Raw genomic sequence first — 16,572 nt, 5'->3', positions numbered from 1 at the left:
GTTGTGCGGGGGGGGGGGGGGGGAGATTTCTAAATGAATGTTTAAGCCTGTTCCTTCTACACAGATCTCCTACTTTCAGAAAAATTTCACATCCAAATTGATATTCCCGGTAGTCTGAAACCCTCCCTAAATTTAACACCTTAAATTGACTGTTAAATATAAAGTGACGAGCAACAGTTTAGAAAACAGAGTAACTCAGAATGATTTATTAAACCTTAAGAACAAACAAGGTTGCCAAATAAGAAAAATTTATAAAGATGCCACATACTTGCTTTTAGAAAAGCCCCTTCCCCAGAATATTTACTGATGAACTGCCACAATGTTGGAAATGCTTTTATTAAAAAAGAAACACCTCATCACCATCTCACCCTACTTTAGCAAGCGCTCTGAAAATATTTAATCTGACCAGCTGTTAAGCCCCTCTACAAAATACACTGATTTATATGCCAGTAGGAGCATATACATCTGTATTTTAAAGTGCTTGTATATATTTTAAGATAACTTTTTCTGTTATAGAAGATAACTAAGCAAGAAGTTGAAACGTGTCTTACTTTAAAGAACTAAATCATAGCATACTAATGAATATAACGAGCATGCAAAGATTAATCAACAAAACCTTCTCTGTCATTCCTGCAGAACACGGGGATCCCTTCTTTGGTGCAGTAGCAATCTAAACTGAATTTAAATGCCTGTACTCTGGGAATGTGTTGAGCATAAGATATCCTAACTGCCATGTATCTACATGTTCTGGTCTTTCAGAAGGGTCTACGGAGTATTAAAAATCTTACATATGTACTGTTTGGGGATTCATTTTCAATTATTCTAAGATTTTATAAGGGGAAATCAGACTTTTAGAGGAACCTGGATTAAAGCCAACTAAATATGACAAGTAAACAGATCACGGGTCATGCTATTCATGCTCTGCCACAGTAAAACAGTAGTTATCACACCTGAAACTTTAAATATTAATAGACACTTCCACAAACGTGGGAAGCGCACATGAAGAACGAGCTAAAAAAATTAGTTTTTTCTTTCTAGATTTTAGAAAGTTAGCTACTAACATCTGACTATATTTAACTGCATGCTGTATTACATCGTTGCTACACGAACAAATAACTACTGGCAGGTTTAAACAAGCAAGAGAGCAGGAAAAAGTACAGGGAGAGTATTTAAAACTTCAGAGAAAGTCCCAACAGAAACCTGAACAGACTTACCATGGATTCTGTTCTTCCAACAACAGAAAACCACATTTTGATCTCCGGGACTACAGATCCTTGAAAGAAAAAAAACAATTCTCCACTTCTCTTCCAGCCCTCAACAGCAACCACCGCTCTAGTCTGCTTGATTTTCCAAGATACCCATCAAGATAACTCAGAGCTGGATGCTATGACACAGGGTAGCGTTTATCAACACCAGCTATAACCAATACAATATTCAGGCTCTTACGTAATCACTTATGCTGTTTCTGACTTCCATTTACTTTAGAGGCTTTATTAAACTTTGAAAACTGCTAGGGGGGGGAAAAAAAGGAAAAAAAAAAAGAAAAACAAAAAGGGAGCCCTTTTGTACAAAAGACAAAAACCCCTCCAAATTAAACAGGAAGTAATGTGCTGGCCCACAGATGGCTAAGAAGTCACATGCGAAAGCCCCCAAAAAGCGATATATTTTTAAAGTAAACTGCATGCACATACTGCTTCCAAATCATCTGGATTTCATAAAAAGTTAACCACAATGTGGTTGGGAGTCTGGCAGCTTTTAACATCAAAATATCTTTCAGGGTTACAGCAACCAAAGTCTGCACACGACCTCAAAAAGCAATCCTGTTCCCAATGCCCGACCACTCCTACCAACTACATTTCCATATATACCTATTACAAAAACTACAGCTAATAAAGCTGTGGGAGTATTACTCTAAGAAAACATGCAACACCTACAAAAGGACAGAACAACAAGTTACCTTTCTGGATCACATCTGAAGCTATACAATTTAACTTCAAATAAAAATCTGTGCAAAGTATTCAGTTTAAGAAATGCTATTAGGTATTTTCCCAATTTAAAAAAAACTAACCAACCCCCAAACACACACAACAATGTTTACAGTGCTCTGGCAGCTAACAGTTGTTTCATAACTAAACTTGTTTTCTCTGGTACGTACGCATATAGCATACATGCTTACTACATGGTTGCTCAAAGGGGCTGTCCTGCCTCAGAAACGCCCTCACAGCAAAGTAAGGTGAATGCACAGCATTTCTGCTCTCCAGCACTCCTGTCAGGCCTTTAAAACTTCTATTTCACAGCTATTCATATTTTATTTAATGAGAAGTAACACACCTAAATATTTCACCTGTCATTAGGTAGAAAGAGGATCAAATACAAGTTTCCCCAGGGATCTAGCACTTTCATATGCTCCTTGACTCATCTCCTTTGGTTTTGTTTTGTTCTCACATTAACGTCAATGTGGTTGCAATCACCTAGTATCACAAACTGAAACCACCTATCGTAAAAACAAGCAGGTGCACAACATTTCAGTGCAAGTTGCATCACTTCTCTGCTTGTATAATCGTGGCTTCAACTCCAATCATCTTTTGCAACTGCAGCAGGGAAGGTGTGACTATCACTTGGTAACTAAACATATTTGGTGTATAAGGACTATGTAAAGTGCGGTATCTAATTTTCCCGTTAAAAACAGACGTTACTGATCTACAAAACCCAGCAAACTAATAAAAATTCAAATAATTACTAAATGATGAATTTAAGATATTTCCTAGAGATGAGCGCAGATTACTAGGAAAGCATAGATTTTTTTTCCAGCAGGCAGAAGGAAGAAAAGGAAGTCGGTAGAAATTATTTTTCCAAATGACCTCTGAGAATCTGCCCACTGCATCCATCTCTAGAATCACCAACCTACATGTTAATGAACTTCATCCAAAGCCAGTGACAAGTATGAAGATCCCATTAAGACTTCACAAGAAAGTCAGGTCTGCACCGACATGCAAAGGCATTGTCACAACATGTTATTGAGCGCAACTATTATGTCACATCACAGGAAAAACACAACTGTTTTTTAAGCAAAGCTGACTAGATTCTTCAGTGTTGTCTTTCCCTGCTTGGAGCAGGCCACCTGTTGACCAGCCATTGCATTTTCTTTCATTACAGCACTTTTGAAGCACTCTGGAAACCAACAGTTCAATAAATGTAATTGGGTCAGCAGTCAAACTGGGATCCTCTGGGTGGCAGCAATAACTATGTATTTCTGAAACTGAGTATGAGCGTTCATTTCTTCAACTATGAGGTACTTTCACGTGAGCATGTGATAGCCAACATTTTACTATTTAAAAAGTGAGAAAAACCTGATTCTATTCTGACACTTGCACCTCCCTCTCATTTCAGGTGTTTTACTCAGTTAATATTTGGAAAAATTTAACAAGGTCTACTGAACTTCTGCCTCCATTTTGATCAAAGCAAAAAATAAGAATTTTAATATTTAAGCTGATAAGACATACAATGACTTTAGACACGGCAGAAAAATTCTTAGTAAAAGCGAACAAGGTAAGACTAGAAAGAAAAAATCCCCCTACTATTGCTAGTGTCTCAGTCCAGTCCCAGTTACTTAATTCTCTGATCTGTTCTGCTCTGGCCAGATTGAGAAAATTAATGCCTGTGTATTTTTTCTTACTCTCTTATTTTTATGAAGCCTATTATGGGAACAACATGCTATTAATTACTTACAATAAAAAAAACTTCGAACCCCTTAAAACAACCTCTTAAAATAATCCTATTTAGCTGCTACAGCAACTTGTTTCAACACTTAATGTGAGATGATTATTTCTATCCAAATTTCTTCAATTAAACAAGTTTCCATTTTATGTACACTGAAACTAAAGTCAAAATTTGCCTCTTACTTATTTCAGATTGAGATTTAAGACATCCATTTTAAAATCAGAGTTACACTACTATGGCAGGCACACAGCAGCAAGATGAAATGCAATCACTGCCTGAACCAGTGTTTCTGCAACCGAGCTGAGATGAAGACTGCTGCTTCCATCACTGATCATGTTAAAGAAATCATGAAATAGGTTAAACAACTTCTAAAACCCGTTCAAATCAAGCTTATATGCTGACCAGTAGAACTGTTACATACTGCTAATGGAGGCAGTTGTTAAAACAGTGCATAGAAACCAGCCAGCTTCAGTGAAAAGGGAAACTTTTCCCTCCTGTTATAGCCTGCTTTTCTCTACAGGAGAAATCAATTTCACAGCTTAAAGTGGAAAAAAAGAAACAAAAAAATATTTCCACTGCACATTTTGAAACATTAAACATAAATGCAGATGACAGAAGTCTGATTCACATTTAATCTGGCATATCTGAAGATCTAATACTTACTTGTCAAATTATTAACCCACTCTAGCAAAATAAGAGCATAATATTGAGTTACATTTTTCAGATCCTGAATAGTTTCCTCAATAACTGCTGACTGTTAGCAACATACACCTGATACCTGATATTCTTTTACAGATGTCAGAAATAAACCTTAAAAGCTGATACCATGCAAGGTATGGTTTCAAGTACAGACTGTGAAATGCGCAAAGTTGTAGGAAAAAAAATAATAGTGCTGTTTAGAAACAATTAACTGTGTGAGATAACTTAAAAGCAGTAAAACAATCATGTTTTCAGCCCATGCACTAGGTGCCAAGGAGGACTACAACATTCTGACTACAACATTCTGAAGTTTCATGTATTACACAGTGGAGATACCTTGTACTTCTATCTGTAGTAAGCCACATAATCACAACAAGGGCTTTTGGATATCACTGTGGCATAATTTATAGCAAGCTTAAACTCAAAAGATTATGTCTCCTATGTGACCCAGTTAATAAAGCAAAACCAACCAACTAGTGGAGTCCTCCATCTGGTGGCTGGAGTCGTATGTGCATTCTATACATTCTTATCTAGTACTACTAAGAGTAGCATACACCCAATTTCAGCAAGTCAGAGCGAGATATACCCTCCTTCACCATGCTACTTAATACACTGTAGCACTCTGAAGAAGCAAAACTGAAGTAATGCATGCATGTGCACACTGTGTAAAAGACAAGGTGTTGTCCTCATAGCAGAAAGTACACAAACTTTAATGTACATATTTGAATTGATTTATTTACTTATCAAATTTAAAAAAACCCAAACACGTTATTCTTTGTATTTACTGCTTTTCTTTCCTAGATAGTTTTGTTTTTTTCAGCAGACGTGTTAAACAGGCCTGTTTATTAATTCCATTTAATAACACTGACAATTTTTGCCTTGGAAAATTAATAAACCTGCAGCAGAGGTTTAAATTTAAATATCTTTACTACGTGCATATTATGTTTCCTCTTGTATTATTGACATCTGTATATTTTACAGAAACATTCCCCAGCCAGAATAAAAGTATGATCAACACGATGTGCACAACAAACTTCAGGGAAATAGATTTTTCCATTAGCATTTTCCACAGTAGGCTGATTAAAAAAAGGGCAAACTTTTTCCAATAACATTTAAACAAACTGACTTCCATACCTTGGCAGCAACAATGCTGAGGCCCATTCCATTTTGTTTTTTTAGTGTTACAGTGATAATTTCAGGTTCTTTCCTCAAAGGCTGAGCCTATCAAACAGAGAAAAGGAAAGAAAAGAAGAGTTCATATTCACTGCCAGGCTAGGAAAATTACTGTGCAAAGGATTTCATCTGCAATCAAAACTAAGTTGTTACTGCAGCAGCAGATCTCACATCCTAAATAATATGTCTGGTACTCCATTTTCAAGGCAGAATCTCTAACCTTTGATCAATATGGATTCATATTATCAAGTACTACACCTGTGTTATGAACACTGCTAAGCTTTTAAGTCTACCCATTGTTCTTCCTTCTCTGATTCAGCACAGATTATTAATGATTCATAATTTGAATCTTAACAGGTCTATAAAACTGCAGGAACTTTTAATGAAAACTGAAGTTCAGACTCAATAGGCTCCTATTAGAAAGGTGAGGATGATGGACACAGAGCTCAGGTTTTAGTGCTGCATCTAGAAGATAGTAATACTGCAAAGATATCAAGAGCCTAATTAGTTTCAAATGAAATGTTAAAACCTTGGAAGTTAAAAAAAATTTCACTTCTGAAAACTGTAACTCGAATACAGCCCGAACCCCTGAACACATTCAGTACTTTTTATACCCTGTAACAGTGTCAGTTCCTTCTACTCAAAAAGCTGCCATCCCAGTCTTCATTAGCTGAAGCATGTGCTGTAAGTTAAAGTACCAAAGCTTGTATTCATGTTAAAACCTAACTGCAAGTTCTACAAGATCAAAGAACAAAATAAAAATAGAAGCAAAGGAAATTAATTCAAAAAGTTCAAGTATTAGAAAAGCAAGCAGCTTTTTAGCTAGGAGTATTCTTGCACCCCTGTGCCAAGGATGGCAGAAGAACAGGATCTGTTCCTACTTTATTCAGGATTTTTTCCATTAATTTACATATAAACATTATTAAACTATATTAACAAAAAAAACCCATACACACTGGAAAAGGTAAGGCACTGTGAACACAACTTTGCTATTAGTCCATACTGAGTTTCTCTCTTGGTCTACGAATAAAAGAAATTCTTCAATGAAAATCTGAGGAGGACTGCCTAGTCTGGGCAATTCCCCAGACTACCAACAGAAGCACAATTGTAAGAACAGTTTTGGCTTGGGGTGGGGGAAAAGAGAATTAAAAAACCAAACCAAGCCAAACCAACCCTGAACACACATCAAACCAAACCAAAAACACCCCCCAACCAAAACAACCCAACCTCAGCACTATAAAATAGAACATTTATACAGTATTTAACTATGTAGGCATGTTGCACCAAGAGGTGATTTAGAGCACTGCTCAGTCACCAAGAACAGAAGACTTTCAGAACTCTCATGCTTAGCACATTCCGTTAAGATACATACACCAGAGAGAGGAAGGCTTAGATCAGGTTATTTGAACAGTCTTACATAGTGTTCATTTCCATGGATGAATGAAACAGTAGCATCCACTCATCCTGCATGTCTTTCTCAAGCCTTTATAAGGAAGACTGGCCAGAACTCCTTTTCTTTGTATGAGGAACAGAAAGTACCTAGTATAACTTCAGATGATTTTTGTTTCCTCTAGTTCTAAACCACACATTTCTTCAGAGCAATAAAGTGACGCATGATGTCTCAAGAATGCCTCTGCAATAGTCAGTCTTACGCCCATTTGCCAAGATATAAAGCCTGCAGAATAACCTGACTTCAGGGCTGGGCTCAGCTACACCACTCATACAGATATAGCAGATGCTCTCTTCTGTAAAGTAAACACATTCTTTAGGCTCCTGCAGCAAGGTTGCATAAAGTCATCTAACAAATGCTGGGTTCTGAACAGAGTAAATGCAGCTTTCAAGTCTGTCTGAACAGTGAGGAGCAAGTATTTTTCACAGGAGGCCTTAGGAATGTATTTATAGTTTCAGGTTGACCTTCCTGATTTCATTGAAATGCTAATTATAAACATGAAGCTATTTCTGTTTAGTTGCTCTATAAAAGTTTCATATCAAGTCACCATCTTCCAAAACTGAGTTGTTCTGTAACTTTGGGATTCTGAAGGGAAGCCCTTCTTTAACAAGTATAATGAGGAAGAAAAATCAAAATTTTTTCCTGAAAATTTAGCAGAAAAAGAGTACCAGATCACAACTTAGTCCTAAACATTTAGTTGGTAACTGCTGGTTTATAAATAAAAGCAGCCTGTAGCTCTTTTCACATTACAAGTTATTTACAGATGCATGTCCATATATTTTTTGCCTGTGTTTAAATGCAATTCCTTCACTTTCTACCTCCAGGGTTGGGGGAGGAACACAACAGTCAAAGCTTGCTTATGTGAGAACTGTTATCATGCCACAGCCTAGAAAAAAACTGACTTAAAAAAACCTTGCAACTAGTTCCTTGAATTCACCAAATCACTGATGAGCTACATGTTTAGTGATGAATTCTGTTCTTCCTAATCAGGATTAAAACTCATCACATGAAACACAATGGCCAATTATTCACTGAATAAGTACTTACTAGCTCAGCATTCTCATGTGACAGGTGACTTTCATAGTCTGCACCTTCAAAGTATATTGTCCATGTGCCGGGTGACCGTGGATGAGGTGTTAGTCTACAAAAGCCTGAAAGAGACCATAACATTAACACAGTCATAGTATTTTCTCAACAGATTAATTAAAATCTAATAGACTGCCACATGGAAATCCCAAATAGCAGTATTTATCTTTTTATATTCATTAGTATGCTGAATCTGGCATCTTAGATGCCATTTATATGCTTCACTGCAATTTTATGTTATCCACAAAGCTACTGCTTCTGAGAAACATACATATTTTAAACCACTACAAGCTCACAGAAAACTCCTGGGCTGCAAAATACTGCTTGTGCCAACCAGACTCAGAAGAGTCATTAAACAGCAAGTCATCTTTTAGAATAAAAAGCACTAGAACTATGAATAAGACAGAACCAAATCAGTCTTCTGCTTTGCAGAAAGTCTAGCTAACCATCTCAGCATAGATTTGGCAGAGGTGAAGCTTCACCTGGACTTACTATGTTTTTAATGCAACTGTGCAATGAAAAGTGGGGGGTTTGTTTATTGTTTTCATTAATTGAACAATTCCTAGAATTTTGAAAAAAATGAGCCACAGCAGCTGAGAGGTATCCAACACTGTCTCCTGAATCAGAGTCAGTGACTATCCGCATCACAGTCAAATTACAACACACTCCATCCAAATAACTGAGATTCTCCTCCTCACAAAGACCATCTTTCAGCAATTCAGTTTACACTGATTTACTGCAAACCAGACCTTCAGCAGAATTTAAGAGACATGTAAAAAGTAAACATTGAAAGTATGCATTAAAAAGGCCTTACTTGTATTAACTGTACAAATAGTGGTATGGCAAATGAATTACACTTAAAGAATTTATTCTACTAGTCTCCTTTAGTCTCAAGACTACATCCTCTGTAACTCACTGTACATATATTCTTACTCTCATGAACATAAAAAGAACTATTTTAAGATCGTGGGTTTTTTAATGTTATATTGAAGCAGCTGATGAGTAAAAAAGTGACCTATTTAATTCACATTAATTTAAAAAGTTAACTGTGAAAAGTGTTTAACTGTTACAAAATTTACATTTATGCAAATTTTTGCTGCTCTAGCACGAAAATCCAAAAAGGCTCTGGAGCAAAGGCAAAACAAAGTTTCAGTAGGCACTACTTAACCCAGCACTGCTTATTTAGAACCTTGAAATTCAGTTAAAGGGAGTGGGAGAAAGGGTAGGGATTAAAAAGAAAATGCATTCTTTTTATGGGTTGATAAATAAGCAATTGAAGAACACAGTATAAAAAGACTGAAACATATATAAAGTGGTTTACATTTAACTACAACGTATTTTGCAATCTGTGTTCACTACACTAAAAAAAAGTCATTATAAAACAACAGAACAACTAACCTCTCTGACAGAGCGGATCTAAAAATTCCTGTAAACCACTTGGAACATTCCTGACAACATCACAGGAATAGCCATCTTCTGGTAAAAGAAAAGGTAGCTGTAAGTCAGGATCCTCTTCCAGTTGGACTTCTCGGCCATCACTGCGAGCAAGTTCATCAGCTGTATTTTCTGCAACAGTTACTACATTCTCTATCAACTCCTGGACAGAAGGCAAAAAGACATTGTTACTATAAAGGGATAATTTTCATTAATGAAAAAAACCCAAACTGAAAAAAATACTAAGACTGCACAAAAAAGGAATTCTGAAAATAAGTTATCAGATATAAAACTTCTTTAGCTCCCACTATACGTAGTCAGTACACCATACCGCTTTATTTGATTAAATCACATAAATTATGTAGTGAGAGAATGCAACAGAAGCATTTATTTTTACTTCAACAATTTAAAAATCTGTGGTGCATGTCTTTACTCAATGTGAGAGCTGTATTTAAAAATATGTAGCAGAGAACATGCATGTGCAGAGGTGGAATCACAGCAGCTTTAAAGTTTTGACATTCTACTGAATGTACATATACTTCTGTAAGTCTAAATATAGGGAAAGGAAACAGACAACTTGTTTAAACCAGGATTTTTAGCTCCATCAGGACACATTTACCCACAGAAGGCCAATGGCTCAGGTATGTTAGCACAGTAAGTGATAGAAGAGACTTACTGTTGGGATGAGTGGTTCATCTGGAGCACAGTGATAATTCTGCAACAAAGCTTGTAGCTGCAGAGAATTCAGCTTAAAGCAAGTACTGTTAATATTTGGAACATCTGCATGTGAATATTTGTCCATGGTAAGCAATGTGGTTGCCTGGGGAGAGGGAAATACAGTCATAGGAGGCAAATCCAAACCAGGATGAAATCTTAAGCCTTGTTTCTGAATGTTCTTTAGATAAGAGATAAGACAAATCAAGAAGCCAGACTTGTAACAGAGCTACATAAATATCCCCCAAATAACCACTAAATATACCTCCTGTACCTAAAGGATGAATAGGAAACCTATCCTAAATGAGGCACATCAATTTTTCAGCTATCCTTGTTGTCTGTCAGCAGAATTATCCCTCAGACATATAAACAAATCGAACAGCATGTTGGCTAAAATCACTATTAATTTCACTTGTACCTTAAAGATTTATGATGCTGAAACATATTTTATGTCTTTGCATGCTATCTCAACGTTACAGGATCAACTCACACAAACTACACTTGTCCTCATGCTATTCTCTAGAGACACAGAACATACAGATATTCTCTTTGAACATACAATCATGTGAGAAGTGTTAAATCAGCAATACACGTACTCACCTGCACTATTCTGCTCAGGTGGCAATCAGCAGCCAATTCTAAACCCTGTTTTTCTGCCCAGGCTTCAATGTGGCCTAACTGTTGACGAACAATAGCTCCCCAGTAATGTGAACATAACCCTGAATCTGGTGCCGTAACTAATCTGTTAAAAAGCCACATGTTGATGAAGTGAAACAACTGGGAGAAGAGCTGTATGGTCAGAGCAGCATTCACTCTACATCGCCGCAAGAGGGACATAGCTCCAGTCAATGTATGCAGCACATCATCTACAGAGATAAAATAAAAGGCAAATCACATTCACATACTCCAACGTACAACTGGTGTAGGCCATAAGAAACATAACACAAAGACACCCAAGTCAGGTTAGTGAATGCTGGATGGAACCTACATGTATTTAAGTTATACAGACTTTCAGAAATGCATTTATTGTTCCATGGTTTTCAAGATTGAGCAACATTAAACTGATAGATCAAATACATTTTTTAACTCCTGATATCAAAGAAACTCTTTTGGAGAACTATTTAGTATGCAAGTATATCTGACACCTAAATCATGTTCTCACTTGCGTAAAGTCATTTTTCTGCTATTTTTAATAACAAGTAAAAAACGTTGTATTCTGCTGTTTCAAATGCATATTGCAATTAATCCATAGCTCCAGCTTGTGCTGGAGAGTCTAAACTGGATGCAGTCCTCCAGATGCAACCTCATAAACCACACTCAAAAATTTCAGCAGAAACTTTTTGCACTGCATGATGCACTTGAACTGCAGAACGCACCTTCAGTTTACGCATCAGGGTTTTTTAAAGCATTATTCAAATTTCCTTTTGCCCATTACTTCACTGCAATATTATATTAGAAGCAACAGACTTCTTGTTAATTTTGCCAAGAGCAAACCCTCATATGGTTCCTGGTGGAATATATTAATGGAAGTGGAACATTTAAGTCAATACTTCTATCTGAAATCTCTATTGAAGAGAACACCAAATAAATTTCTTAAGAATTGAAACACAGGATTCTACCTGAAAAACATTATATATATGTTATAAGACAGCAATATATAAAGCAGTTCAAAACTGTATGAAATAATGAACATCATCTGCCTTTATTCCAGTATCAGTTTGCTTCTTTTTCAGGGTCTGCGTCCAGAAAGTACCCTCTTTCACAGAACAGGGTACTAAAAAACTTAACAGTACATCTTTATATTCTTCCTCCAATGTTCAGCACAGGGAAAAAACAAGTGCAGAAAGCTTAATATCCAAGAGACCAGGAAGTATGTATGAATTTTGTATAAATACTCTTCACAGTTGAACAGAATGAGTGTACTTAATAGATCTGCAGATCATCTTTACTTCAATTATTCAGAATGTCACTATTTTATTAACTTTTCCTAACGTTTTATCCCCAGTTAATCCCTCCAAACTTGAGTATTTTTTCCATTTTCTTCTTTAGTCATGAGGCTACAAAATCTAAGAGGCTCTCACACTTTCCCCATGAGAAGCACAACATGGGGTCCTGTCTCAGAGGCCTGGGTGTGAATGTGTTCATCATGGAAAACAGCAAGGGGCATTAGAAGCCTGAGCACTGTTGCCGAGTTGGGATTACAGCTATAGTGAGATAGCACATATGACCAGAGCAATGTCATGGACAGGAACAGCCCAGAAAGGCTGACATTGCTGTGAAGCACTATCATACTTAAAGTATTGTGGCAGGGATCCTTGGCAGGCATCTACAAGGCCAATCAGCTTAACCTTAGTATTTGGAAGGTACTTTCTCAGATTCTCCCATAGCATCCTTACAGTGAAACTGCTGAAACCAGCACAAGAATTGCAACATGGGGAATTCCAATTAGATATAGCAGAACTATCTTCTCCACGAGGGTAGTCAAACATTGGAACAGGTTACTCAGAGATGTTGTGGCATTTCCATCCACCAGTGGAGATTCAAAAGTAAACCAGGTAATACTCAGAACAACCTGATGCAGTTGCACCTGCCTTAAGAAAGATGCTGGATTAGATGATATCCAGATGATATCACACTATGTTATTGCATGATTTTTAACCTCAATATACATCATCTGAATGGCACTACTGTCCTTTCTTATCATCCATACAAAACTGATCCAAACAGTTCTCAGGGGTTAGGGCTGTCATTAGGAAAAAAAAAAAAAAAAAAATTTATTTATTACTGTTTTTTTTTTTTTTTTTTTCATTTAGAAGATACAAGGAAAGATCAAGCAGTCTAACCTATTTTAGGCCTCTGAGGATTATTCTCCTCTGGATCATCAAGGAATGCTGGCATGTAGTTATTAAGCTCTGACTGCAGACAATGAACCAGGTACCTGGAAGGGAAGAGTTAAAAAAAAGGACATTTTAAAATCCTGTGTGTGCTTGTTATGAATGCTGCTGAAGAAAAGAGATCTATTAAGTTACAAGAATCCTGAAACTGCAGTGTTGTGTATGTGACTACAGGGAACCAAATAATATTTCTTAAAAAGCCAGAGAGACCAGTTCTCCCAAGCTTTCCTAAAATGCTGGAAAAAGGTAGTCAGGGAGCAAACAAAATAAATGCAATATCGCTAACACACTTGTAAGCAAAGGTCATATGCTACATAAAGAGCTGCTATCAGGCCATACTTTGATTCTGTAAGACTGAGAAAATTATTATTTTTTATTTTTAAGCAGAATTAACACTTTTCTCGGTTTTAAAATCTACCAAAAGTAAAATAATTCCTATTCTGAACCAATGCACAGAACCTGAGACAGTCCTACTGTTTTCTGTAAACAATTTAGTTTCTTGTATTTCTCTTACCGTAAGAGTGAAATGAAAGGCCTGGTTTAGTATTCTTTCTCTTCTAATAATTAAACATATTAACAGCATTTTTGATAATTCATTTATACATTTACTGTTGAGAACTGATGCTAAATGGGACTCAAACTGTAATAACATTAACATGAAATGTTTCATGGCTTTCTACAACTCCCCCTTCTATTTCACTAGTAACATTTTTAGTTGACATTTTCAACTAATTCTTGTATGCCAGATGTTACCGTCAAATAACATTTTCACAGCAGATTTTTTCCCTTTCACGCTTCTGTAGCATTTTTTTATTTGCCTTCTAAATATATATTCCACAGTTCTCCGAAAGTTTAATACATTCATTTGGACTCTGCCATGCTCAGTGTACTTAGGGGAGAATTCATGCAGCTAACATTCAGAAATATTCTTTCACATCCAACACGTTCATCACGTACAGGGAAAAACACAGTACATTTCTTCTACCCACAGCAATGTTCTGTCTTCAGTGACTATCTAATAAATTGAAGCAGCAAAGAGTTGTTTCAAGACACAAATCTGAAACACTGACCTGTGGCAAAAAGGCATAGTTTCATTAACAGTTAGTAATTTAGAGGTGCTATGTAAGTGTAAAAATAGCTACTTGCTATACCCTATCTGCCCATAATTCACCAAGAGAGGGGGGAAGTCTGTGAGAATACATACAAAATGGTTTGGTGCATCTCTAAAACCTTTCAGAAGTTCAGAAAGCAATGATATGGCTTCACATACTGCATATTGCTCTTTAGAGCAACGCAGCCCCCCTTAAACCTAAACAGTTAAACCATGTCTTCCATGCCTGTCACAGTATAAAAATAAGAAAGATTATATTCCGTGCTATTACAGAAGTATGAAAAGACTGTATTTAAAATAGACATCTTGTAAGTGGGGAAAGGCTGGGTATAAGTCACCGAAGATAGACTGTGACTTCTCCACACATTAGTTTGAGAGACACAAATTTGCCGAGAAGTACTTGTTCAATTGTGGGTTGGGGAAAAAAAAAAAATAATCTAAATATGGAACAAAAATTAAGCCTTTCTTGTTGCTTAGTGCTGTGCTCACTACATGCTATTATCTTTCTTTCTTTGAGGACTCTTTTAGTCACTGGACTTTCCTTTCCACTGGATGCTTCATTCAATTTTTCTTCTAATACGTATTGTAATTGCCTGAGATGATGAGGATAGGTTGATTTTACCCCAAGCTAAAACCTACCCTTATGTTTTTAAGGAAAAAAATCACTGTGCAAAAAATCACTGCGCAAATTGCTATTTATGCAAATTATGAAAGTAGATTTATAATTAGTAGACCTTAAAGTACACAAGGTTCATTAGAGACCCATAAACATTTAAGCCTATGTATTTATGTATTAACAGGAAAAATAACCTTTCCTCACATCACCATAAAAACCTTAAATTAAGAGAAAGCAACCAACACAAACTACACTTAAGTAACATTTCCTTAAATTTTCATTGGCAGCCACAACTAGGACAAGAACAACTAACAGGTGAAACTCCTTGCATAGCCCAGTGATCCATATTCATAAAGCAAAGTATATGTCTGAAGAAGGAAGTCTGGCCTCTTTCATAAGTCCTCCTCTCACATATGTAATAATAAACAAAAGACATTATTGCTGCACCCAAAATTTGGTTAAGATGTGAAGTTAGTTATTCTAAAACCCAAAGAAACATAGAATATCTTAAGTGAAACAAATGTTTGATAGCCTTACTTGAATGCCATTTGAACCAAGTGTGCTAAAACATCTTGTGCGTCCACAGTAATTCGGCTAAGGTCTCTGTCTTGCTTTATGAAATTCAATAATTCAGATGCATTTGCCATCCAAAAGGCAAGTGCCCCAGCAATGTTCTTCTGTTTCTGTAAGAAGAAAGAAACAAGAAATAATACAGGGAAATAGTTTTCTGACAAAGCAGGGCAGCTTTAAAAGGCTCCAAAAGATAGACCAGTACCTTTGCCCATTTCACCAAACATATCTCAGATACCAGATATTTGCAAAATGTTTATATGCAATATAGCAATTGTTGTAACCGATTAAGTTCAATTTTAACACATTCACTGAACGTATGAAATTCTGCTAAATTGCCAATAGCCACATCAATAAAGCCACTGCATAAGCACCTAGGTACATAGTGCTAAGAGCTTAGCGGAATGCAGTATCTGGTAATCTGTGCACTGTTAAGCGCATATTCACTACTGCCCACTGCCACTCTGATACTGCGCTCACTGGCTTTGATACCAGGTGATTCAGTATCAAGTACTGATCTATCTCACCATCTCCCGACCACAAATGCCAGGCCAGGCAACCTCAGATGAAATCCAAAGAATAGGAACCACAAACAACAAAAAAAGAAAATAAAGGGAAGAAAAAGAACTTTGGTCATTTCATATCCACATTGAAGTGCGTTAAGCAGAAATTATGGAATGCCGTAAAAGTTGCAAAGTCAAAAAAGGATTTTAGTACTGCATGTTCCAGTTGCTGAATGAGTGTTATGAACTGTTCAAGTCCAGCTGTTTGAGTATTGTATTTTGATATGGAAGCAGCATGAGAAACTGAGCTAAGCCAACATAGCTAGGACCAGTTCCCAGCAATATATCCTACCTGATCAACCTGGTCTACCTCCTGGAGAAAAACGGACGAAGGAAATCAAACAGAATAGAAGAAAGAAACTTGTGAACAATCATGATAGCTTTAGAAATCAAACACTAAATATGAAGGTACAACACTTAAGTTCACAGTTACACACAGATGCATTAATAAGTAGCTACAATGCAACTGAGCCCCTTTTAAAAAATGAATTATTTTAACAGGACTAGTAGCACAACAGCTAACAACTGAAGTGCCCACATGT

The 16,572-nt window shown here is 36.5% G+C and overlaps 1 protein-coding gene across 2 annotated transcripts in view; it reads right to left on the bottom strand.

The window, feature by feature from the left end:
- MLLT4 (myeloid/lymphoid or mixed-lineage leukemia (trithorax homolog, Drosophila); translocated to, 4) overlaps positions 1-16,572 on the bottom strand; it is a 77,237-nt gene that overhangs the window by 31,431 nt on the left and 29,234 nt on the right. For both annotated transcript variants that reach the window (XM_010009463.1, XM_010009464.1), the window contains 7 exons: positions 15,435-15,580; positions 13,120-13,214; positions 10,877-11,142; positions 10,239-10,382; positions 9,527-9,725; positions 8,090-8,193; positions 5,554-5,640 (listed from right to left, as the gene is read on the bottom strand). In XM_010009463.1, coding sequence (XP_010007765.1) covers positions 5,554-5,640; positions 8,090-8,193; positions 9,527-9,725; positions 10,239-10,382; positions 10,877-11,142; positions 13,120-13,214; positions 15,435-15,580 — 1,041 coding nt within the window. The remainder of the gene's footprint in view (positions 1-5,553; positions 5,641-8,089; positions 8,194-9,526; positions 9,726-10,238; positions 10,383-10,876; positions 11,143-13,119; positions 13,215-15,434; positions 15,581-16,572) is intronic.

This window comes from Nestor notabilis, unplaced genomic scaffold (genome assembly GCF_000696875.1).
Source record: "Nestor notabilis isolate BGI_N333 unplaced genomic scaffold, ASM69687v1 scaffold7012, whole genome shotgun sequence".
Taxonomy (NCBI): domain Eukaryota; kingdom Metazoa; phylum Chordata; class Aves; order Psittaciformes; family Psittacidae; genus Nestor; species Nestor notabilis.
This window is presented reverse-complemented; position numbering and strand designations above follow the sequence as displayed.